At 41.9% G+C, this 25,957-nt stretch overlaps 2 protein-coding genes across 3 annotated transcripts in view; both read left to right on the top strand.

The window, feature by feature from the left end:
- Positions 1-8,823, top strand: part of cenpf (centromere protein F) — a 28,097-nt gene extending 19,274 nt beyond the window's left edge. Inside the window, exons 26-34 of the mRNA XM_080772321.1 lie at positions 410-628; positions 1,446-1,589; positions 2,046-2,235; positions 2,699-2,796; positions 3,009-3,059; positions 3,405-4,131; positions 4,411-4,713; positions 5,766-5,860; positions 6,799-8,823. Of these exons, the coding sequence (XP_080628447.1) occupies positions 410-628; positions 1,446-1,589; positions 2,046-2,235; positions 2,699-2,796; positions 3,009-3,059; positions 3,405-4,131; positions 4,411-4,713; positions 5,766-5,860; positions 6,799-6,900 (1,929 nt within the window). The 3' untranslated portion in view covers positions 6,901-8,823. The remainder of the gene's footprint in view (positions 1-409; positions 629-1,445; positions 1,590-2,045; positions 2,236-2,698; positions 2,797-3,008; positions 3,060-3,404; positions 4,132-4,410; positions 4,714-5,765; positions 5,861-6,798) is intronic.
- Positions 8,824-13,918: 5,095 nt separating this feature from the next.
- The window catches only part of LOC308317202 (ATP-binding cassette sub-family C member 4-like), a 40,026-nt gene continuing 27,987 nt past the window's right edge, over positions 13,919-25,957 (top strand). For both annotated transcript variants that reach the window (XR_013964233.1, XM_080766058.1), the window contains exons 1-8: positions 13,919-14,152; positions 15,333-15,443; positions 17,558-17,678; positions 19,158-19,382; positions 19,805-19,894; positions 23,549-23,712; positions 25,141-25,266; positions 25,655-25,904. Coding sequence is in view for 1 of the 2 variants with exons in the window: in XM_080766058.1 (XP_080622184.1) it covers positions 14,076-14,152; positions 15,333-15,443; positions 17,558-17,678; positions 19,158-19,382; positions 19,805-19,894; positions 23,549-23,712; positions 25,141-25,266; positions 25,655-25,904 (1,164 nt within the window). In the remaining variant the exon portion in view is untranslated. The remainder of the gene's footprint in view (positions 14,153-15,332; positions 15,444-17,557; positions 17,679-19,157; positions 19,383-19,804; positions 19,895-23,548; positions 23,713-25,140; positions 25,267-25,654; positions 25,905-25,957) is intronic.

Below are 25,957 nucleotides of genomic sequence, written 5' to 3'. Positions count from 1 at the left end.
CCCTAGGGGGTCCTCAGAGTTACTACAGCCAAATCTTTGTGTGATAGGATTAGTTCTTTTTACATTAACCACTTGACCCCTAGCATCCCTATTCTGGGGGGAACTTTAGCCAAAAATAAAATAGGGGAGGCTGCAGACTGGCTATTTTCAGCAAAGAGGTTTGCCGTAAAAAGCAGTGTGAAAAGTCAAGTTTACTACAGTAAGTGTTGACTGTTTGAATGGTTAAATGTCTGAAATATCCAAAATGATAGCTTCACAATCACAAATCTATGAAAAAGTTTAATATGCGACACAATATGGCTCCCTGCCTCATTTCTTGGGCATAAAAATAAACGTTGAAGACCCCTGGTGTAGAGGAAAGGCATATTATTTTTTGGAGTTTGACCTGAAGGGTGTGTGATGTGCGTAGACGGGCGAGCTGCGCTCTGCGCTGGCCTCCTGCGTGGAGGAGCGTGACTCGATGCAGCAGGCGGCTGCGCAGTGGAGAGAGCAGATCCATGGCCTGGAGAGGAGCAACGCTCACACCAGACAGCTCCTGACCAGCCTGGAGGAGGACCGCCAGGCCGAGACGAGGTGCTACCAGTCCTCTCAGAGCAGCCTGGACAGACTGGAGAAGGACAAAAAGGAGGTCAGTGGTGTTTCTTCAGTGTTTACTTAAGTAAACGTATCAATACTGCAACATGACTGACTCTGTTGAATGTGCCATTTCAAATATTTGAATTTAATTAGATTTTTATATATTTCAAAATCTTTTGAAAATAGCAGATCTACAGTCAATGTACTAAAGTACAGTACTTAAGTAAATGTACTTAGTTACTTTCCACCACTGTGTTTCTTAAAACATGGATGACTCGCATGGTTTTACAGTATATTGTCTGTCGGGCAGAATTGTTTTTTTTTTTTTCACAAATTAACACCTTACTTTGTCACACTGTATAGGCTGCTCTTATTTTCCATTTTCTATCCATTCTATTCTATTCCATTTTGTCCATCTCCATTCGATTTGAAAAACTTTGATTTGATTAAAGTTTCTATTTGACTATGCAAACAAGTAAATGTTTCAAAATGGCTGATCTACACGCTCACAATCAGTCATGTTGCTACGTGTTGTGTTGTGATGTACATTGGATATTTTTGGAAAAGTTTATATTGTTGCATCGGTAAACTTCAGATTATCTAAAGTCCAATAAAAAGGATGTAGACATAACTAGGCCCCTTGAAGGCCAGCGCTGTCATGTCTGTCCTGGAGAGCTCTGACGTGTTTTGACCTTGATAAGCACAGCTAGGGTGCACACTCTTATAAGTAATGGTAAATGCTTTAAAGCTCTACTTTATCCCATAAAAAAAATATATATATATATATATTGAAAAGTGGTTAAAAGTATATGACGTAGTCTCATTATAACAATAGAGATTAATAATATGAATACATTGCTGTTGTGCAGCTGGGGCAGCAAGTGGCGCTGTTGGAGCAGAGCATCTCCCAGCAGAGCAGAGAGATGGAGGAACTTGTGACACGACTTCACATGGTCAGAGAGGACGAAACCTCTGCCAGCTACAACTCTGAGACAATGCTGACCAAAATCCAGGTGAACATTGAATATGAAAGCCCTGCTCATTATGTTAGGGTGGTATGGCTCAGGGTAGAGGACAAAGCCCTGCTCATTATGTTAGGGTGGTATGGCTCAGGGTAGAGGACAAAGTACAGCAACTAGTTGCAAAGGGCCTTGTCTTCAAGATACTCAAGGGACCAGTTCCCACCTACCTACCCAAAACCACTATAAAATATTTACAACTGGACCTAGACAAATCTTTTAGCTTCTCAAAGGTTTTCCCATACCCTGGGAGGACAACAAAAGAAGCTGGAATGTTTGGAATGTAGCGTTAATCTCGCTCTCTCTCTCTCACACACACACACGTTAGCCACCCTGTAAATTACATTTCTACAACTAGTGAGTTATTTTGTTGCTTTGTAATTGCTGTAAGCTGATATAATATGATTGATAAGATTGACTAAGTTATTTCATCCATTGTTTTTCTTCTAGACTCTACAAGGAGAGGTGAGTCGTCTGTCTCAGTCTCTGGAGTCGTCGCTGCTAGAGAAAGGAGAGATAGCGTCTCGTCTCAACTCCACCCAGGAGGAGGTGCAGCAGATGAGGGATGGCATTGAGAAGCTGAAGGTCCGCATAGAGTCGGACGAGAGGAAGAAGAAGACCATGGGAGAGCTGCTGAAAGGTTCTACCAGCTTTATGGTGTTGCTGTCAGGCAGAAACGTCTTATCTCCATTTCTTTACTCGGTCTCCAGCCGACAAAGACGATATCTTGCATATAATGACGACATCGGTATCAGTAATTAGGCAGCCCATGTGCCCTGATTGATAAACCGCTGTAACGTGTTGTGCCCCAATTTGGGCATGTCATTTATTATAGTGGAAAAATGTAAAACAATTCTCATACCATATCTATCAAGTATCAACATTAGTTGTTGATTTAAAGTTATTGGTCATAACATTGCTAATTGATGGTCTACAAACTTGGGATTGGACCCAAAAATCTGGTATTGGTCAGACTAACTGAAACGGTCCAACATTCAGTCAAATGCAAACATAACGTGGTATTCCCTGAAAGCAGCACAATACTCACTTTGTGTGTGTGTGTGTGTGTGTGTGTGTGTGTGTGTGTGTGTGTGTGTGTGTAGATGCCCAGAGGAAGTGTGACACCCTGCAGGACAGAATTGATGCTCTGGAGAGAGAGAGAGAGGAGGCTGAAAACAGCCTGGAAGAGGCTGTCTTACAGGTATTGAATCACACACTATGATTTAAGTATAGATTATTCTAACTAGAGACAGACCACCATATCGGTCATTATTTCAACAATTACAATTCTTGTTATTAGTCTTTAGTTATTATTGTCTTTGCTTGTAAGTTAAATTACATTTCATCCAGCAAGAATGTATTTCAGGCTGAATGGCCTTTCATTCATAATGTGTAAACCCATGTTTCTTTCAGGCTGAGATGGCCAAGGCTGAGCTAGAGGAGAACGAAGAGGAGAAGAGAAAGGTAAAAAAACGATGTTACAACAATATTATATAATGTCATGTTTTTTTTAATCAATGATACACATGAAATGGTAATATATTGTGATTATATCACCAGCTAGTGGTGTTGTTGGCACCTGTAGCTGAGATGTAACGCCATTGTTCCACCGCACATGTAAACACAACACTGAAGCTGTGCGCAACCACCCGGCGCAAACACGCAGCTTCGCACTGTTTCAATCTTGCAGATCTGCAAGTTCTCTGAGGGTCCTTGACATACAAAGTGTTGAGAATCACTGATCTGATCTATTTTGCCATTCTCTTTACTCCTCCTTCACTCTTTCTCCATGGTTTCTTTTTTTTTCAGTTGGAGGAGGAGAAGCGATTTCTCCTGGAGGAGAAACTGAGTCTGGAGAGACAGACGGAGACGGCAAACAGACAAATGGAAGAAGAGGAAAGAAGGGTGGAGGAGCTGGAGCGAGGGATGAGGGAGTACAAAGACAGGCTGGAAGAACAGGTGGACGGTCTTCAGGCGCAGTTGGAGGAGATGGGGAAAGAGAGAGAGAGACTCCTGGTTGAACGAGAGGAGCGGGACACAGAGAAACGGCGAGTGGAGGACGAGAGGGAGAGGCTGCAGAGTCGCCTGGAGGAGCTGGAGAGAGAGGTGGACAGAAAAGAGGAGGAGAGAGAGAACCTGCTCTCTGCTCTGTCTTCAGCGGAACGAGAGAAGGAGAGAGCGGAAGAGGAGAGGAGAAGGACGGACAAAGAGAAAGAACATCTGCAGTTAACTCTGCAGGGGGAGAGAGAGCTGAAGGCCTCCCTGCAGGAGAAGAGCCAGGAGGCTGCAGAGCTGAAGGCCTCCCTGCAGGAGAAGAGCCAGGAGGCTGCAGAGCTGAGGTCTTCCCTGGGAGACAAAAGCGAGGAGCTGGACGAGGTGAGGGAGGCTTTGGAGGAGAAGAGCAGAGAGTCGGATGAGAGCGTGGATAAATACTGCAGCCTGATGCTCAGGGTCCACAGCCTGGAGGAGACCAACGACAGCCTGACCGCACGCCTGGAGCACCTCACGGCTAGCCAACAGCCGGCCAGCGCTAACGGTACGCCCGTCACAAATTAGTACTTTATTATTATGGTTAGTAAATCCATCTGTTCTACCAGCTAAAAACATTGTGAGCTTATAGATTTGCTATTTTACTTTTGTCCCATACATTAAATGAAGTATATGACCTTTTTTACATACCCGATATTTACATACATTATTGATTATTATTGGGTACCAGACATGTGAGTCGTGTCTTTGTGTATTTTATAAAGTGTAAAAAGCAAACAAAAAATATACATTTTTGATGCCACTAAAAATGTCATGATCGTGACAGGCAGTGCCACTGTTGCTAAACGGAGACGTTCAGAGAGGCTGTCGGCCTCCAAACAGCAGGAGGCGCCGCTGGCAGACGACAACACCGAAAACACAGCTCCATCGGCGGTGGCCGAGGGGGATCGCCGTACTCCTCAGAGGTCGTCTCTAGGGAAACGGGGTCATGGCGGGGTTAAGAACACCCCGACTAAAGCCAAGGAGGCCCTGCAAGACCTCGCCAAGAGGATCAGAGACAACGTCTCCACGGCAACCACAGTCGATGACGAGTTCAGGCCGGAAGGACTTCCTGAGCTGGTGCAGAGAGGTCAGTATTGAGGCTGTTAGAAAAGAGCTGATCTGCATCTGATGTGGATTATTATTTGGCTTCATCCATAGAAGTCAGCGGGCTGTATTTTGCGTGTCTTAAGTACCAGGTCTTATTCCCTAACTTGATTAAACTAAAGACCTGGAGGCGTGATCAATGCCATTTGGCTATTCTGAGTGGCCAAAGAGCATTGACCACGCCTCCAGGTCTTTAGTTTACTCAAGTTAGGGAATAAGACCTGGTACTTAAGACACGCAAAATACAGCCCAGCATGTCTTCTATGGAAGGAAGCATGTTGCACGGCAACACTTCTTCTCTTTTTGGTTATTGGTTATTTTATTATTAAATATTTGAAGTCGTCAAACTAGCAATAGAAATATGTGTTCAATTTTCCATAAAACTCTACTAATCTTTGCTATTTCATACAATATAATCTGGAGTGGAGTCTGGCATTTTGTTTTAAAATACAATATTTTGTCAGGGCCGTCTTCCATTCTGCAATGTCTTCAACTGGTTCGATCTATGGCTACCAAAACAGAATTCTACATATTGTGCTAATTGTTTATGAAACATAGTGCTAGTGTAGCCTCCTTTTAAGCTGTTTCACAAATCACATATGTGGAATCCTAATATTATTAGGATTTGGCCTACATTCAGTTGTGACATTTTATTTTGCTTTAATCCATGGGCTTTAGAAAATAGCTGAACTACAAGCTCAAGCTTGTGGATCTGGCCTGCTCATTAATAGACACTCATTTCCGTCTACTCTAAATCTGCCTCTCATTGGTGGGCAGTTCAGAAACCTGCCTACCAATGAATGACATCATAGATGGGGATTCCAAGCCTTCTCATAATCTTATAATGAGCAATTAGTGAGGACTAATTAATAATTATATGAAGATAAGATTGAAAATAGGTCCTCTTTTACTGACTTTGACAATGAACCTGCTTTTGACACAACAATGAGATAAGAGTGGTATACTATGGAATACTGGTCAAAAGTCAGTAACAAATGGGTACTTCTTTAACTGTGTGTGTGTGTGTGGTGTCAGGTTTCGCTGACATCCCGATGGGTGAGGCCAGTCCGTTCATCATCAGGAGAACCACCGTGAAGAGACGTAGTCCTCGTTCATCTGCTGACAACAAGGTGAGACTTCCAGTTCAGGGGGTCCCTGCCACAAAACATTTTCAAATCCTATCGTTTTGAGAAATGAGGCGCAAATCTTGCTTGTTTTGACCCAAAAAGAAGAATCTGAGATATTTGCGTTCAAAAAGTCCTACTGGAAAAGGAAAATCGGCATCTCCATAAAGCTTGTCAACGGTCTGAAGCACAAAGTGGTTGTGTTGACTCTGGACTTGTTACAAGACAGTGATTATTTGGGGCCATGTTATCTGCATGGTGTTGGTTCACTGACACTGGAGTCAACCCAGCCATCTACCAGGATACTTTAGATCACGTTATGCTTCAGTATGTTGAAGCTTTATGGAGATGCTGATTTTCCTTTCCAGCTGGATTTGGCATTTTCCCTCAGAGCCAAAACTACTACCGGTAGTATAGGTATACTGACCACGATTTTACTGTGCTTAACTGACCACTCAACTGGCCTGACCTGAACCCCACAGATAGTCTACTTCTACTCTAGATTGTATTATGAAGAATAAGGTGTGAGACACCAGATTCAACAATACAAATTAAATTAAAGCTGTTATCAAAGAAAACTTGGGCTTCCATAACACCTCAACAGTGCCACAGGCTTATCACCTCCATGCCCCGCCCCATTGATGAAATACTTTATTCAAAAGTAGCACAGACCAAGTATTGACACAACACCAAGATTCAAACAAAAAAGGTTTTAAATATTTCACTTTACGCACAATCTAGAATAATTATGAAAATTTCACTTTTTGAATTATATTACGGGGGGAAATGAACTTTCCATAATATTCATATTTACACTAATATAAGTCACCTGGTCTTTGACATGAAAATTATTGATAACCACTGGTCCTATACAGTTCGCGCAAATGTGACTTTCTGTTCCTTTATTTGTTTCTGTCCCTTCCTCCATGTTGTTCTGTTTCCAGGTGTTGGGGTCCCTCCAGAGTCCCTCTGTCATTGATGGCTGTAATGATGGCGGGAAAGCCGAACAAGATGGCCACCAGGAGGAGAACTGTCACGTTCAGTAAACACACAAACACATCTGGATATGTCGCTGTCGTGTGGAAACATTGTGTCCGATACGAACATCACCTGCCTCTTTTGTAAATTCAGTAGTAACACACAGTGACCCTGTAATACAATCAAGCCCAATAGTAGAGTGTTGGTGTGTACAAATGGCACGCCTCACATTTATGCTGAAGCATAATTCACCATGATGGTAATGTAAAACATCACTGCATCTCACTAAAGGCAGCTAAATGAATCTAAGAACATCTTCCCTGTAAATATTGTGTATGTTTAGTTGTCTCAAGAACCTCTGTCCTGTAAATATTTATTTTCCTTCAAGTCAACATTGGCTGCACTGTTTTCATGTATCCATTTGAATGTTTTTTTTATTGCTGTATTTTTAGATATTTCTTTTTATTGTTTTTTTTAAAGATTTTTTTCCCTTTTACTTGAACGTTAACCATCGTTGTTGTTTTGTTTGCTTACATTTTGGGGCTTTTTCTAACCTATTGATGGGTGTACAGAAGGAGGGGAGTGACATTGGACACTGGTCCATCCAGCGAGGCCCATGTGGTATAATTATGCAAACAATTTGGCAATCGGTTCACCCCATCACAAACGTTCATACATTATGTTTTAAAAACCTGCTAAATAACACTTCAGTTAATCTGTCGTACATTCATTGTAACTAGGGATGCACCGAAAGGGAAATTCTTGGCCGAAAACTGAATACCGAATAGGAAACAGTTGGCCGTATCATATACCAATATGATTAATATTATACATCTTTTTTCCTACCATTGCTGTCATGCCCGTACCTTAAAGCTATACCTGATTTTATGGCAAAATAAATGGTTATGGCAAAACTTAATTTAAATAATAATCACTATTATGGGTCCATAAAACATTTATTCAGCCCTTTTGAATGCATTAATTGCATACACTATTCGGTGATATATTTTCTGCCTATTCGTGCCGAAACCGATAGGCCGAAAATTATTTTTTTGCCATTTTCTGCCGAACATTTTCTGCGGCCGAATATTCGGTGCATCACTAGTTAAAATAGTATGTTTAAGTACAGAATAAATAATCTCTCAATCACCTGGTAATGACTGTGACACAGTCCTGTATCTGAAAGGTCAGAAATGCTGTCCTTGCAACCACAATGTTTCCAGCCGGACAGGTCTAGTCCAGAATGCCACTTAAGCACTATATACTTTGTTGTACAACAAATAGCAAAAATATGTTGACATACAAGCTTGTAGATGTTTGGAAAATTTGAAAGATTTAGAAAGCTTTTGCCTATAATCCCATGTTGAAAGTGGTTATCACTTAACATACCTACACCCGCACAGTATCATTGGTATGAAGTGTAACTGAATATCGCTGTTTTAGTATCCTCACTTATTAACCTGAGTTTGATTCTACAAATGTTATGTTATGGTTATGGCAAAACTTAACTTAAATAATAATCACTATTATGGATCCATAAAACATTTATTCAGCTCTTTTGAATGCATTAATTGCATACACTATTCGGTGATATATTTTCTGCCTATTTGGGCCGAAACCGAATAGTCCGAAAATGCATTTTTAACCATTTTCTGCCGAATATTTTCTGCGGCCGAATATTCGGTGCATCACTAATTGTAACACACTGCTCCTATTTGATATTGTCCATTTTTATCATTATTCGCTGCATCCAATTTGAGAAGTTGAATGCATCAAGTTACTTAATCTTGTGTCATAATAACAAACTGTTATATTTTAGTTTTTGTCATATGCATCTTAAACAGAATCCATAACATTGATGGTTCTCAGCCCCTTCAATGCTTGCTGTGGAATAAAAAAAGCATTGATTCTGTGAGTGACATCTTAAATATATAGGATCTAATGTTTAAATTTCAGCTACTGTATACAACTGATAAGTTTGCCAATAAATCTCATTGGAAAAGAGGAGTTTAATGTTTTGTTTTGAAGCTGTCAATTCTGTGTTCTCAGTATTTTAATCTAATCTTATTGTCTGAAAGTGTATTTAACTGTCAAAACTGTTGTGATTGTGAATTAACAATATACATTATGTTATGTTTGAATGAATAGTTTATTTTGATCTTTTTTCAGAGAGACATAACATTTTCTTTTAAAGTGATCGAAAAGGTATACAAAAGATCACACCTGTGTGACGTGAGGGACGCTCTTATCATCTTACAACATCGAGGACAAAACAAACATTAAACTCTGTTCATTGTTGATGGCATTTAATGTTTGTTAGTGACGAAACAAACAATGTTTCAATGTCTGATTATAACTGGCTGTCGATGGTGACGTAATTAGGATATGTTTCAGTGTATTAAAGGTAATGTCTATGTATACATGTATGTAATCTGAATCTTTATTACGTCACCATCAAAAGACAGTTATAACAGTTGATACATATTATACTTAATTACGTCACCATCAATGCCTACCAAGCATACACGTGCATTCGTACCAGTACGACCACAATACTTGCGTAAGTAAATAGGATTTTAACTCCGGGTCTGGGGTCCATTACACTAAATATGTTCAGATGGGGGATCTGCATCCAAATTAATTTGGGGATCCTTGACATGAAAAGGTTCGAGAACCACTGACTGACTTAAAGTATATGAGATTAGATTTAGCCCAGTATGGGGTCGGCAGTGAGGAGAGTGGGAAGGGGGAGGTGGAAACGGGGAAATGCGCTTCTCTCTCAGCGGGTCTTTTATATTAGTACAGGAGCCACCTGGCCTGTTGTTTATTTATAGGATATTATTTCCTGTGAGTGTGATGTGAATATTGACATAGGCGATTTTTGACACTGCTAGCGGGGGGTAAGGGTGGCAAAGGAAATATAATATATGAAAAATGTATTATTTTTAGTGCACCGTTCCTTGTGCGTGGGTTTTAGGGGTACCAAACACATTTTGGAAGAATAGGGGGACAAAACGAGGATTACAGGTTGTATTATAATAGCCTACATTATTATTGTAGGCCCTCCAATACGTGTACACATCTGTGAGAAGTTATAGAATATAAACTATATATATAAGCTGTGTGGTGGGTAAAATTCATATAACATGTGGTTTTGATTAATTGAATGACATTGCAGTTATGACATCCAGACATCAAAATAAAACAAAGATATACTTTGTGTGAGTGAGTGAGTGAGTGAGTGAGTGCAGTGAGACAGTGAGTGAGTGAGTGCAGTGAGACAGTGAGTGAGTGAGTGCAGTGAGACAGTGAGTGAGTGAGTGAGACAGTGAGTGAGTGCTAGGGAGAGAAAAACAGATAGGGACAGGGACAGATGAGATACTAAATACATTTAGAGGAAACTGGATGTCAGCACATCATTATGTCAGTATCAGACAGACCATAGTTTGGTTTAGTTGGACTTCTGGTTTTGCTTGTTTCAGTTCAGTCTGAAACAATGTAGCTGCTGATGGCTTGACTTTCCCACTGGGTCTCTAGTGTGGGATTGATTACTGTAACTGACTGAAACCACATGAAACTTGCAAAGGAGAGTGTGTGAAATAAACAAAATGGTCATACTCACTGTCTCACTCACTGTCACCAGTTCAGTGGCCTTGTGGTTAGAGTGTCCGCCCTGGGGTTCGATCCCCGGCCAGGTCATACCAAAGACTGTAAAAATGGGACCCAATGCCTTCCTGCTTGACACTCAGCATCAAAGGGTTGGATTGGGGGTCAAATCTACTAATCAAATGATTCCTGAGCGTGGCGCAAGCGGCTCACCGCTCCAAGAGATGGGTCAAATGCGGAGAACAAATTTCACTGCGGTAACGTGTGTGACAAATCGTATGACTTTGATACTTTATAGTTTATATGATAGGCTAGCCTGCAACGGCTGAATTACTCCAGGGTTATGGTGTAATCTTTTGTATTACGGTAAAGTGTATGTACAGCCAACCAATACTTATTGCGATTGCAGGTGGCGCAATCAGTGCTGCAGAGCAGGTCTTGTCCAACCCTGTAGATTTTTGGAATTAAGCCAGGTCGTATTTACTATGAAAACGTACACCCCCAGGCATGACCATGTACGGTCATGCCTCATGACATCATCAGGGATGGAGATCCCTGATGTCATCAATATATATATATATTTTTTTTAAACATTATGTTTATTCATTTTCTTTACAGTACAAATACGTATTTTCAACAATTGACATATATTTTCCCCCCCCACATCCCCCTGGCAGCACAAATACAAACAAAATCTTATCACGAAATGATTTGACAATAATAAATACAAAACAAAACGAAAAATAAAACGAAAATAAAACACATTACATACAGTTAAACAAACAGATTCACAATGTCCGTCACAGTTCCCTATACCCCCACCCCACAGCTGACTTGATGTCATCAATATTAAGCCCATATGGAGATCCCTGATACCATAATATTGGCCAGCAAATACATCTGACCTCAAACCCTTAGATCAGTGGTTCCCAAACTTTTTCATGTCAAGGACCCCCAGATTGACACTAATTAGCTCGCAGACCCCCATTAGAAAAGCTATGCCAGGGACCCCCGTAAGAGAAGATTTTTATGGCTCTAGCAGTGATTCTCAACCTGTTTAATTTCAAGGACCCCTCAGTTTGATATGCATTAGTCTACGGACCCCCATTTAATGGCATTTCTCTGAGACCCCAATTTGTATTGTAAAATCAATGTTAATTTAACTCTGAGAGTGTACAAATACGGGTCCATTTGGTTCCATTTGTGAGAGTTACAGACTCAGAGTTACAGACTCTGTTACAGAGAGTTACAGACTCATAAGGGCCCATTTGGTTCCAAACTATCATTTAGCTGGGGAACCCCTGGAACTGCCTCAAGGACCCATGAGGGTCCCCGGTCCCCACTTTGGGAACCACTGCCTTAGATCTCCATATGCTGGAGCTGACCTGTTCTAAGTAGGTACAATAGTACCTACTGTAGGTATATGGCCCTATGAGAGCATGCACATGACATCATCATATACCTATGCGGTAACGCCTATACTGAGTGGCAAAAAACTACTTTCAGAATGTGTTTTCATCAAACTTTTGACATAAACTTAACAAAATCAATGGCCAATGAAGGTCCCTGTCACGGGGCAGCCGTGCTGATACCCATTTAACTAACTTTGCTGGCCGACTTGTAAAACTGTTGAAATGGACATGAGTGCATATTTTTATTGTTGTAACTCACAGTGAATTGTAAAAGAGAAAAAGTACTTTGCAGGTATTGTCACAGCATATATGTTTGTTGTCATGGGGGTTTGATTGTGATTGTTTGGCACCTGGCTCTCCTGCAGTACTGGTGATCCTCTTGACTGAGTGGAGGAAGGTACCAATTGCTATAGAGCAGGAGGGGTGTCTGTCTGTGTTACAAGAGCTCTTGTGTTATGTTTTCTATTTATCTTGATGTTGGGTAATGTATCTGAAAGGTATTTGAATTGGTTTAGTTAAACTAAGTAATTGTGTAAGTTAACTCATGGGCCATAGTTTGCCTTATTTGAGATAAGTGGTTACCAATTACTTCTGTGTCTTGGTATGGTCTCACCCAGTATAAAAGGGAGGCTGCAGGATGCTGAGGTTCAGGAATCAGTAGTGGCTTGGGCAACAAACAGGTAACATCCAGGGAGAGCTGCTATAGGGGTCCCTTTTTGGAAGGGTTTATAGCCTAATAGAGTTTCTCAAGTTCTGGGTTTGGTTTCCTATTTGCTTTCAAGTAATTTTCTGTCTTTTTTAAGTTTAGCCTTCAATTTTTCTTTTGTTTGTCAGGCCTGTGTTTCCACTGTGAATAACCTGCATCGGGGAGAAATAAAACACCCAAGGTATTGCTGTAATCTGTCAATTTTTGGAGCCTTGGCCACTCGGCCAACTTTACAGTCCCCATGAGCTTTTTTCAGGGCCTCAAACCCATTGCAGGGCATTACATTTTCCCAAAAGGGCCCCTGAGAGCCAAGGGCCCCTGGGGCCACGGCCCCAATGGCTAATAGTCTCCTGTACTGGAGACTATACTATAGTCTGCAATCTAAAGCCTTTTCCTTCCATGACAATTCTGAGGCCACATGGCCATGCATAATAATCTACACTGCTGGCTGTAATCTTACAAACACTGTAATCTTATTCTTAACAACAAATGTGTTTTATACTTGACAAGTTGCCTTCAATGCCTTGTATGACTGATGATAACCTAGCTGATAACTGACTGACCTGCCCTCCATTATGCAGAAATTGCAGATAGTCTAAAACCTTTCACCTATACACGTTACTATGAGTCAGAAGTCAACTTCAGTGCTAAGTAACTCCTAATTCTATGCTGTGTACAAGTTATTACACATCAAAACCAATGGCGTGCGGAGTTAATTGTTTTCAAACCATTCGCGTGAAGTCGAGGAGGACTTCGGGGCCCGCCCCGGGGGCTTGGCTTGTCCTGCGCTCACTATCCCATATCCTGGAGGGCTGGACGAGTGGTCGTGCTGTGATTGGCTGGTTTTGGTAAAGAAGCTTGCATCACCATGCTTTCCCTTTTCTTCCCCAGTGGCAATATGAAAGCCACCAGTACACTAACAAGTTATTATATAATATTTGTTGAGAATATTGACTTTTGTCTTTACTGGCTTAGTTACTTCGTTCCAGTTCGGCTTTAGTAATACTAGTAAAGAAAAACGAGGTATACATAATTAATATGATCATTATTGTAGCTAAATTTCACATACATAAATCCAAATTTGGCATTCCAAACCTTTTAAGAAAGCTGCAAGTCTTACAAGAACTGTTGTTTTGTGTTCACTCGATTTAATGTTTTCTCCCTGTTCTATCTATCTATCTGATTCTAGTATTATCTATCTATCTATCTATCTATCTATCTATCTATCTATCGTCCTAGCAACCGAATGAAACCAACCACAACTCGACCTCCCTCCGGGCTATGGGACGCAAGATGTTCGGCGGAGAGAGAGGGAAGTGGGAACAACCGGGGGGGGCCGGGGAAGTAGCAGCTCTTTACAGTACAGTACAGTACAGTGCATGACAGGCAGACAGGCGGTCTCTCAAGCACCGCCGTGTAACATGTGCCTACTACAAAGTTACACAACAAGTGGTTTCCGTTCAGGAGGAAGAATAAGTAGAGTTCACAAGTGGACGGTACCCGAGAAGTTCGGAGCACGATGGAGAAGCTGAAGAAAGATGCGAATAAGACGAACCCCGCTGCCACAGCCAGCCTTTTCTCCCAGGTATTCTTCTGGTAAGTCACCAACACGGTACACGACAATACTGCAGCGGAACCAGCGGTGAAGAGTACACTCATTTTACAATGAGCTATTTCTGTTTTCTTTGACCTTGAATTTCAAACCGAGATGTGCTGTTTTACAGTGTCATGTTAAGCGTCCTGTGATGGCGCGATAACAAGGAGGCTTTGCCGGGCGGCTCGCCCAAGTTTTCTTTGCCAATTTCCAGTGACATTTCCCTGCTGAATCATTACGTAGCCTAGTGACCGAAGAGTAGCAACACGCACACTCATTAAATATAGGTAAAAAGCTGGTTGAGCAGACTTTAGTCTGGCTACTCAAAACTGGGCAGAAGCCAAACACTGCTTATTAAGATATCATACTGTCAATAGAATCGTATTAATTGCACAGATGCCTTTCTTTTTGTGTATAAGATATTGCATGGTTGCCCCCCCAATGTAGTATCGCGGGGGGGGGGGGGGGGGGGGGATACTACATTGGATGTTGATAGATAGTATGCATGTTGATAGATGGTATGCATGACCAAATACCTTTATCGATATTGTGACAATAATATTGTATTGTCATATCTTTTGTAATGTAAAAAAATACCTGATCTATAGGTATACATGTAAATCAGCTATTTCCAATATTTCACCAAAAAATAAATAAAATTATCTGAAAGTGTAAAATAGGACTAGACGTGTTTCCTGGGTTTAAGCATAAGTCCTATTTTACGCTTAAAATCTACAACCATAATAATTATGCTAAATCACAGATGAAGAGATATCTAGTCTCATCACAACATCAATATAATATTGATTGATATAGGGTATTCTTTTTCTGTACCTGTGTTTCATGTGCGGACTACTGACATAACAACTGAATTAACCCGCAGGATCAATATAGGTGTATAATCCATCTATATTGCCCATAAATTTACCCACAGAATATGCATGCGAGCGCACAATGAACTTGAACTTGTTTAAAACAAGGCAGGAGGGCTGCACAATCCATGGCGATCATGTTGACTAAATCAACCTGGTACACTCATTTTAGATTTAGAGTTTTGTTGCAGTACTCTGTCCATTTGGTGTCTGCTGCCCCTTCTCTAACGGTCTCTCTCTTTCTTTGTGTTCCCTTATGTACTTCCTGTATCTGTCCCTCCTTCCCTTCCTGTGGTATTATTATTATTAGCTGGCTGAACCCGTTGTTCCATATCGGCTCCAAGCGGAGGTTGGAGGAGGATGACATGTATGAGGTGCTACAAGAGGATGGCTCCGAGAGGTTGGGACAGGAGCTACAGAGGTAATTGAACTATGTAACAGAGGTTGGGACAGGAGCTACAGAGGTAACTGAACTATGGCAGCTTTGTCACTCACATTGGATTATATCTGTGACGCTACGCCACTTCTCAACAAGTGGGTTGGGATGTGAAAGTTGTGCACAAGATGCTGTGTAGGGTCGTAGACAAATTGTTGAGGGACACTAGCCCCTCCTATGCGCAGCTTTGTGGGTCTGTGTGAACATAAACATTGGCTTGTGATTAGCTGATCATTTGATTGGCTGAGCATAGTACATAAAAGTGAGGGCAGAAAAGTGAAGATGCCAAAAGTGATTGGCCTGGAATGACTTTTGTGATGATTTTATTGGATGATCACAGAATGTGATGTATGATGATAAGAGCACCCCTCACTTCACTCAAGTGTGATTTTGTTACTTTATACACAAGTTCTGTATTCATGGTTTACAGAAACACCAGTGATTCCTGTTGGGAACCAATGGATAAGGGATGGGTACTGTTAACCGTTTCCCCGCCAAAAAACGTAGCCTGCGTTATTTGTCGGGAAGCGACGCTGCCAAAATACGTAGCCTACCTTTATTCAGTTGTATAAATGTGTTTGATCTGATCTAGTGGAAAGGCTACTCACATTAGCTTTGGATCGTTATCTGTTGTTAATTTAGACACTTGACATGTGCACGCGCATGTGTGCACAGTTGCACACGCACGCACGCTTTCAGTCACTTTAGTCTCCAAATCCCCCTCCCAGGCGGCATTTCTGACACAACATCCGGTCGTGGTGTTTTGGATCTTCCAAATAAGGGTTGAACGGGGAGTGCCACGATTTCTTTCCACCCTAAAACATGATCGGGTATTATTATTAGGAGGAAGAACTTTTTCCAAAAAGTGTACAGTATTTGTTAAAATCATGCTTTTATGTGGCCCACCAGTTAATTAAGTATGCCTGGTTTGCCTGGTGGGTGGTGATGGGTGGTGATCCACCTGAACTGAAGCCACACCCACAGCTGTAGTTGTATGATAAAGGGGGAGGAGTTAGGGGAGGGGCTGATAATGTGGTGTCACTATATTACCAAAATACAAAGTTAATACACCATTGTACATAAAAACGACTCCAGGGTGTCTCATGAAGTACTGTCACCTCATAGACACATGAAAACTGGAAAAATACAAAAATTGTGGCACTCCATCTTTAACTGTTGATGTTCCACTTTCAATTATTTCCACTCTGCTGATAATAGTTTCATGGAGGATCTGGCTAACATGTCAAAGCAAGACATTATGACTTGCTGCTTGTTCCACGGTCATCGTTAGTATCATTGGCATCACTTATTGGAGGTTTCTACACTTTATGCTAATCTAGGGTATAAGCAATTTTAGGTACCGTAATTTCCGGACTATAAGCCGCACCTTTTTACCCATGATTTGAACCCTGCGGCTTATACAACGGTGCGGCTTATCTATGGATTTTTACAGCTAACGCAGAGCCATCTAAGGCTCTGAGCTAACGAAACGGCCACTAGGGGGCCACCTGCGGCTTATAGTCCGGTGCGGTGCGGCTTGTATACGTACATATTTGGGATTTTCCCTAAATTTGGCTGGTGCGGCTTATATTCAGGTGCGCCTTATAGTCCGGAAATTACGGTAATTTTATGGTCAGTGATGGTAGAGCTTATTGGGGGCTGAATGAGCCATTAAACCCTAACCTTACTATTAACAATAAATTACGTATCAGCCATTCTTAAGTTACACTGAAAATAATTATCTTCCGCTAGAAACTATGTGACAAATAAAAATATTCCAGATAAATGGTGGCCATGGCATAATTAACTGAACTGCTCCCAAGTCGCCTCCTCTTCTATACAAAGCAACTTATTTTTGACTTTATATAATTCGTCAATGTAGCAATTAAGTTTGCTTACCGGTAATATTTTCCACTTTCACTTTACATGACCTTTGTGAGAGTCAACCACCAAATAGGACCACAAGCAGCCAAGCAAACATAGTTCAGTGAGAAAAAAGGAACGGAGAAATTCAAACTGGATGGAGGGGAATTTTAATATTAGTTAAAATAGGCACTTCTTTGTAGAGCAAAGTGACATGACACCTTTCTCCCCTACAGGTACTGGGATTATGAGGTTCAGAAAGCTGCCAAAGAGCTGAGGACACCTAAACTCACCAAAGTTATCATTCAGTGCTACTGGAAGTCCTATGCAACATTGGGTGTCTTTACGCTGATTGAGGTCTGTGACTGTGTTGTTAATCAAAAATATATCCATAACACAGAATTGTTGCAATTTCAATCATTAAACGTCCCTTCTCTAGTGTGATGCAAAAGTCCTAACCTACAGTATACATCAATTTGCATACCATCAGACAAGAAGTTGTAGGGTATCTTTTGCTGCACTATATTATTGATCTCTTTACATCAGAATTTAGAGATTTTACAGATTTACAGATTTACATACATGTAAGACAATGTCACAGAAAACTTCCATAAGACACTGTATTCTACTTTCATTCTATCTAACAACCCTAGCCTGTGACACTATAAATATAGAGTTATGAACAGTCAGGCTATTATTGCTGTGTGCCACTGCCACGTGAAACCCTGCAGATCAAGTTGACTGCACTTTAGCCTAATCTTACTGTGTTTTCCCTACTTGAGGCACAATGGAACAAAGTCGTCCGTAATACTGCTTCATTGGCCATTGTTTTGCTACCCTTCAGTAATGGTCTGAAGAAATTAGCCACACTCCATATTTATCAAGTAAACATTCCTCACACAACACACTTCAGTTCATAATCATCTCCCCCTTGCTGATTTAATTAGCTTCTTCAGATGAAATGCAAGTACACATTTCAGGTCACTTTTTGCCCTATACATTGTTAAACGATATGTAGTGAAAATAGGCGATTCACAATGTGTTGTATTGCAACGTGTTGTGAGCTTGCACTTTTCACCTACTGTATAGTGCAATGCCCAAAATAGGGATGCCAGGTTGCCTATTTAATAAACAATTTGTTCTTTATTTTAATTATTTGTTTTCTTTCTTACTTACAAATTGCAATAATTTTCTCTGCCAGCGAAAGGTTTATGCTCTTCTGTTACTACTATACTACTGTGTACTTACTTAATCCATGGAGGCAGCGGTGGCCGAACGGTTTGCGGAGCGGTCTTGATATCGGAAGGTTGCTAGTTCGTATCCCCGGACCGGCACGTTAAAATTACCACCGCTGAAGTGCCCTTGAGCAAGGCATTGAACCCCTACCATGAAATGTTCTATGAGCAGGGCCTGGCTGTAAACAAGTTCTTGAGTTACCCTGGGTAAACATGGTAACTTTGCTTTGCTTTGCTTTAGAGCTGAGGCCGATTCTAAGAAAAAAAAGTTTTCTAAATCCTAAAAGTTTTCTGAAAAACCTATGTTTCTATGTCAGTGGTGCTCAAACTATTTCATGTCAAGGACCCCCGAATTATATGTAATTGGCTGCCGACCCCCATCTGAATATATGTTGTTTCATTTTAGTTAAAAACTTTCCATCTGAAAGAATATACAGTATATTCAAAGATTTGCGACACATTTCTACAATTTTTCAAAGATAGCAGATCTACAAGCTCGTGGCTCGTAGCTTGTAGATCTGCATTTGAAGAGTTCATGCTCAAAAGGTCATAATCTTCTCAGTATTTCTCACGGGTCTCTGCTATCTCTTGCAACAACCAGGAGGTCATTAAGGTGATCCAGCCAGTGTTCTTGGGGAAAATTATCCAGTATTTTGAGAAGTACGACCCAGAGGACATGGGGAGCCTGTATGAGGCATATGGATATGCTGCTGGCTTGTGTCTGTCCACCTTGTTCCTGGCTGTGCTCCACCACCTCTACTTCTTCCATGTCCAGAGAGCAGGCATGAAGCTCCGAGTGGCCATGTGTCACATGATCTTCAGAAAGGTCAGCAAGCATACCGTTAAGATAGTGGTGGAAAGTAACTTAAGTACAAGTATTTGTACTTTACCTAAGTATTTTCAATTTCCAATACTTATACTTCTACTCCACTGCATCTCAGAGGCAAATATTGTACTTTTACTCCACTACAATTATTTGGAAAATGTAGTTACTAGTTACTTTGTAGATTTTGATTATTGTTACAGAATATACATTAACCACTTCAGCCCTATATACATTTCATAAACATTTTAAAACTTGAATGGCACAGTACTTTTGTACTTTTACTTACTTACTTTACATTTTGAATTCCGGACTTTTAGTAAAAAACGTGAGTACTTTTTTCACCACTGATTAGATCTACAATGTAATCAAGCCGCGCACCTTTGCTTCAGGAAATGTAATGTGTGACACCTGTGTGCCTTCAGGCCCTGTGCCTCAGCAGTGCTGCGATGGGGAAAACCACCACGGGTCAGATTGTCAACCTCCTCTCCAACGACGTGAACAAGTTCGATGAGGTACGGTATGCCACACTCGCTCTTATGAGCACAGCTTCTCTTGACTACATTTTCCCATGGCGTCGCACAAATAAGTAGGGTTTGAGATGGAATCTGCCAGTTGGATTATAAAATATCTTTAGATGAAAGGTCATGGGGTCACCGTCACTCAAATGAAAAGAGTTTGTGTTCATCCTCCAAAGACCATGAATCCAAAGTCCAGCCCATACATTGACACGAAGGTAGACAGGAACGCCCACAAACGTCACATCCGGTTTTAGACCGGGGTAAAGAAAATGGTATTCCCCATTCCCCATTATAATAGCGTATGATCCTTTGGATCACTTTCAGAGCCATTTGTTGGATCATAGAAATATTGACAACCAAGAAAAATCCATCAGAAGGACATCTGGAACGCAATCGTTCAGTCGCCCTCAGAAAGTTGACTTATTATAAGTATACGAGACAATTTAGCCATGGTTCACATGGTGCAGGTCTGTCATGGCGGAACTTCAACCTGTTTTATGCACTTTTCCCATTTAGAACGTTAACGTCTACATACATGTTCAGATTTGAAATATAAAGTGCTCGCCCCAGAGCCACGGGTGGGTAGAAGTACCCGTATCTTCTGCATTGTTCAATCAGCATTTAAATCTGATCGGTGGCCATTTTATCAGAGTTATATACTGCACCAACCGATAGGGTCGCATAGTTGAAAGCGCATGGCCAAAAACTGATTAAACTTGGATTTTTATTGAACAATACCTGTCCTAGCAGAATTGTAACATCCATGTGGGAGTTCTTTTGACACTTTTTGAGACTTCTGATGCCTTGGAAATGGAATCAGAACTTACTACCCTGAAGCCAAATCTGAGCCTATGTTGATGTAAATGTGTTGTCCATAATTATAGCATTACCGAACACCTCAGGACAGGTGTGGTGTCTTCACGCTGTCCCGAGTTCAAACCCGGTTCACACAAACGGGCCCACCCTAGCTGGAGGTTAAAATCTCAGAGCTCAGCTGGCTCTGTGCCAGTTTCTCCACTTTAAAGTCTTGAGTTACGTTTTAATCAGTGGATACGACACCTGCGGTGAAGCCTCCACAGCTCTCATAGGCATGCTGTTCCCCTGGCAATGAGCTGTTAAGCACACCTTGCATAAAGGTCATGTGCTTGCATTGCTCCAGTGTCTCACTGTCTCCCCAACTCAGGAAAAGTCATTGTTGAATGGGCTCAGCTTTTAGATTACCATGCACAAGAATGTTCAATCCCCTTCCTGGCTGGAGTATGTGCTATTATGTCACCTGTCATTGTTTGCAGTATTCTTTAGTCCTGTAATTATGTTGGATCAATGTTTTGTACTTCATTAGTGGCCTGTTTACACTTTTTAAATGCCTTTGCAGGTAGAAAGAGGATAATTCAAGTATTTCATACAGCTGAAATGTTGGTGACACCACCCCCATATTATGTGGGGAAGCCTGACAAAACTGTACCTGAGAGGCTGAGACTAAAAGTTGTTTCTGTTTTATAACCATTACTTTAACTAGTATCTATACTATCCTACTGTGTATCATCATCTCAATGGGTATTTGACCAGACTTTACACATGAAATGTGTTTTCTTGTAAATTATGATTGATGTTAATTAATTGATTGATACTTGACGATAAAGTAGGGTATACCACCACTGCTTCCAGTGATTGGTTGGAGAAGACTACTGTCAAAACACCTGTTTGGTGTTCTCACTGTTCTGGCTGTTCACCCACACACACAGGTATACTGAAAGTTATGTTGTTGTGAAGTTTATGTTCTGTTAAGGTATTTGTTCACACAGTCAGGTGAGTCTAATTTAAGTTAACCTGGTTATGTTTAGGGCCACGGAAGCCAGGTTTTTGTGTTCGTCCTGTTTTGGCAGATTAGGTTAGATCAGGAAAGAATTATGGTTCGTAAAGAACGGGATGTCACTGAAATGTGAATACTACGTCTGTCTGCCGTCTCCCCTCTATTAGCATAAGGGTAAGCCTTTCAAATGGCAAATTAAATGTGAAACATATCATTGAGACAGTTATTGTAGGATTATTTTAAAAGTAGGCTAACTACAGTTGAATGTGTGTGAAACAGTGTCTTAGATCTCAACATCATCCTTGAGTTCTGCAACCTGGCCCTGCTAGGCAACAAGCTGCCTGACATGTAGTCTCTCTCCAAACATAACCCCGGTGCCTAAATCTGGAGACCTCTCGAAGCCAGACAACTACCGAGGCATCAGCCTGACCTGTATCGCTGCAAAGGTCTACAACCGGATGATACTAAACCGGATTCGGCATGCCATCGACCCTCACCTGAGGGAAACCCAAAACGGCTTTCGAGAGGAGAGAACCACACTAGCCCAGATCCTGGCCCTGAGGAGACTAATCGAAGAGGTGACGGCCGTACTGTGTTTTATTGATTTCAAAAAGGCTTTTGACTCAATACACATAGGCACCATGATGAAGATCCTGAAGGCCTACGTTGTCCCTCCCAACTTGCTCCGGGCAATCGAGACCATGTATGCAGGAACAAGGGCCAATGTGGTGACCCCAGATGGCGACAGTGAGGAGTTTGACATCCTGGCTGGGGTAATGCAAGGACACACCCTAGCCCCCTTCCTCTTTGTCATCGTCCTGGACTACGCGCTCAGGAAGGCCTTCAGTGGACGAGAGCAGGATCTTGGCCTCACTCGTACACCAAGGAGGTCAAGAAGACACCCTGCAGTAGTCCTGACAGACCTAGACTACGCGGATGACATCAGCCTGCTCTCCAACCACATGGAGCAAGCACAGGAGCTCTTGAGCAGAGTGGAGTCTGAGTGTGCCAAGGTTGGCTTTCGGCTGAATGCCAAGAAAACTGAGGTGATCACCTAGTATAACATCCAAACGGAACATCCACCAAAATAGCGAATGAGACTCGGAGGCAGAGGCACCAAGAGCTCCCAGCCAGCAAACTGGTGCTGTGGGAACCAACACATGGGCACCGGTCGCGAGGACGTCCCATACTAACACATGTGGATGTACTCAAGAAAGATACAGGAGCTCAAAGCACCAACGAGCTGGCCGGATGTATGGAGAACCGGGATGACTGGAGGCGACGATGGAGGGCTCGTCGCAGGACGACCTAGAGAGATATGGGCTGGCCTCACGCTGGGCAAGACCTACGCTGTAGAGTGCATTGGTGGTATTTGGCGAAAGTAGCAGTCCCACTCAAGGAAATTATGTTGACGCTTTACAAATCTGTTTACATTCTCTGTGTAGAAGTGTTGTGATTGGTCTGAAAATATCGTATCCGGGGGAAATATATCTGACGGATGTTCCGGCCCGACACTTCCGGCTATGCACTCTCTGCATGCCTTAGGTTGTGACCAGGCTTTTCTCTTTGCAGACGAGTAAGGCTGGGACTGAGGCTAGGCTGGCCTGCAGTACACTGTTCTCCCTTAACCCAAGGTTGTGCTGTCTCAGTTGTGGGCGTGAATTTGTGTTTTCTGGTTACATTTTAGAAATAAGATGAATTAGCTGAAATAGTGGCCTCAAATAGGTGACGTTGTGACTGAGCGGCTCCCTTCGTCCATATGTTTTTACATTCTATGGACTGCAGCGGCCATTGAGGTTTATATATTATCTACGTCTTGTTGTTTTCATGGACAGGTGACCATCTTCCTGCACTACCTGTGGGTGGGGCCTCTCCAGGCAGCAGCGGTCCTAGGGCTGCTGTGGATAGAGATTGGCCCATCATGCCTGGCAGGCATGGCGGTCCTCGTCATCCTGATGCCCATGCAAACCATGTTTGGCAGACTTTTCTCCAAGTTCAGGTAACTTACAGACACACCTTCCATTGATTCCTATTCACTACATCCATTCCCTAGCTGCCTAACTAACCTCACCGCTACATGCCCAATGTTACCTTGGCCATAAGCCCTTAAACACAAGCCCTAGAAGAGCTTCTTGAAGAGAGGAACCGCAAAATATTTTCCAACCCAAGTTTTTTTTTTGGTTCTCATAAGAATGAGATAAAGCAATGCTGTCCTTAAAGGACCATACTTCTTTCAATACTCATGTTCACAGATTCAGAGATACAGTATATCCAGGGCCGCACATAACAGGTGCGCCAGTGCGCAGGCGTCATCAAAATGTTTGAGGCGCGGCAGATCAAAGGCATGCAAGGCGCTTTTGTGTACCAACAGCTGAGACAGGAATTTAGAGAATCCTGACACTCAAATGTCTATCTACATCCTGTAACTTAGAAATAAAACTAGTGTTGACTAATCATTACAAGTGAAGAGGAAGTCTATTTCAGTTGTAAACAAGCTCCCATGAGTTCTTGCTAACCCACGTTAGCGTCAGCGACCATATTTACGATATGAAAACCATGCATCTGTCAGATTAAACAATGTACAGTACACACTTTGGAAAAACATAGAACCTGCAGCATTAGGTGAGTAATTCATTGTATCTATGTTGGAATGCTTCAGTGGTTGAGCTGCTAACAAATGTCCTCCTGCTGCTTACCAGCTACAAATACACTGTCTGTAGCTTTGCATCTTTGTATCTTTTGCATCTTGCCTATGTGAACTCAGCATAAAATAGTTATGTGCAGCCCTGAGTATAACAGACATTTCTTCCGTTACTGGATTCCCCCTCACCCTGTCACTAAAACTGTACCAGACTTGTGTGGTTATTGGTTAATCAATCCTGGATGTTTGCATCTCATGAATCCATATTCTCTCCAGTGACTATTTTCTGCTAGGTTTATCAAACCTACCCACGCTTTACAATGCGTTTAAGCATATAAATTATGATAACACAACTTTTCTCTTTCAAGTTTTCATTTTCATTCCATACTGTATTCAAGAGGATCCAGTGGCTTCCTCGAAAATAGACACACCACGGTATGTGAAATACACCATGAGACGTAGTCAAAGACCTCCGGTATGGTCTGGACACACTGCCCGGGGGCATAGGTCATCGTTACTCAACAGACAGTCTACTATAGCACTTTTCTGGGAAATTGTCTTGCTTTGCCACTAAATTTGTGTTTTACACAGTCATACTGTGTTACTGATTATAAGACGGCAGTTGGATTTGTAGGGTGAGGTTGAGTTAAAGTATCCCTCATCATTAACTTTAAGATCACGTAACTTAGTCCCCCCCCACTCATGTGAACATGACTGTTCACTTTCCATTGTGTGAGAGTGTGTATGTGTACAAATGCATTAACTCCCCACCCCCTTCCCTTGCAGGAGTAAAACAGCTGCCTTTACCGACAACCGAATCCGTACAATGAACGAAGTGGTGTCAGGAATTCGGATCATCAAGATGTATGCCTGGGAGAAACCATTCTCAGCGCTGGTTTCTGAAGTCAGGAGGTAAAGCAAAGTATGAAACTGAATCAATGTATTTTTATTATTCTATTTATTTATTATTTCTGAAGTCAGGAGGTAAAGCAAAGTATGAAACTGAATCAATGTATTTTTATTATTCTATTTATTTTTGATCTCATGACCTCATGGCAACAAACAAACAACAACAACAGCAGAATGAATATCCGGTCCTTAGCTCCTCCTCTCTCCTGTGCGGCTTCTCTTGAGTCTTGAGATAACTTGTGATTATTTGGGACTATATCACTCAAATTGATTGACTGGAATTGAAGCTTACTTTAGGATTTCACATAAAATTTAGAATCTGTTTTGAAGATTTAGCAGATTATTTGTTTCACCTGGCAACCTAACTGCCAACATCCTCTTATCTCCTCAGGAGAGAAATCTCCATGGTCATGAAGAGCTCCTACCTGCGAGGCCTCAACATGGCCTCCTTTTTCGCGGCCAGCAAGGTTATTGTCTTCATCACCTTCACAGTCTACGTGCTCCTGGGGAACCCCATCTCGGCCAGCCGTGTCTTTGTGGCCGTGGGGCTGTACAGTGCCGTGCGCCTAACCGTCACCCTCTTCTTCCCTGCGGCCATTGAGAAGCTGTCTGAATCCAGGGTCAGCATCCGCAGGATCAAGGTATGGGGGCGGAAAGCCGCCAAGTTGAACTGTGGAATCTGTACATTAGTGCT

Source organism: Protomyctophum bolini (assembly GCF_963924005.1).
Source record: "Protomyctophum bolini genome assembly, chromosome: 1".
Classification (NCBI taxonomy): domain Eukaryota; kingdom Metazoa; phylum Chordata; class Actinopteri; order Myctophiformes; family Myctophidae; genus Protomyctophum; species Protomyctophum bolini.
The sequence above is the reverse complement of the archived record's forward strand: the minus strand, read 5'-3'. Positions and strand labels throughout refer to the sequence as shown.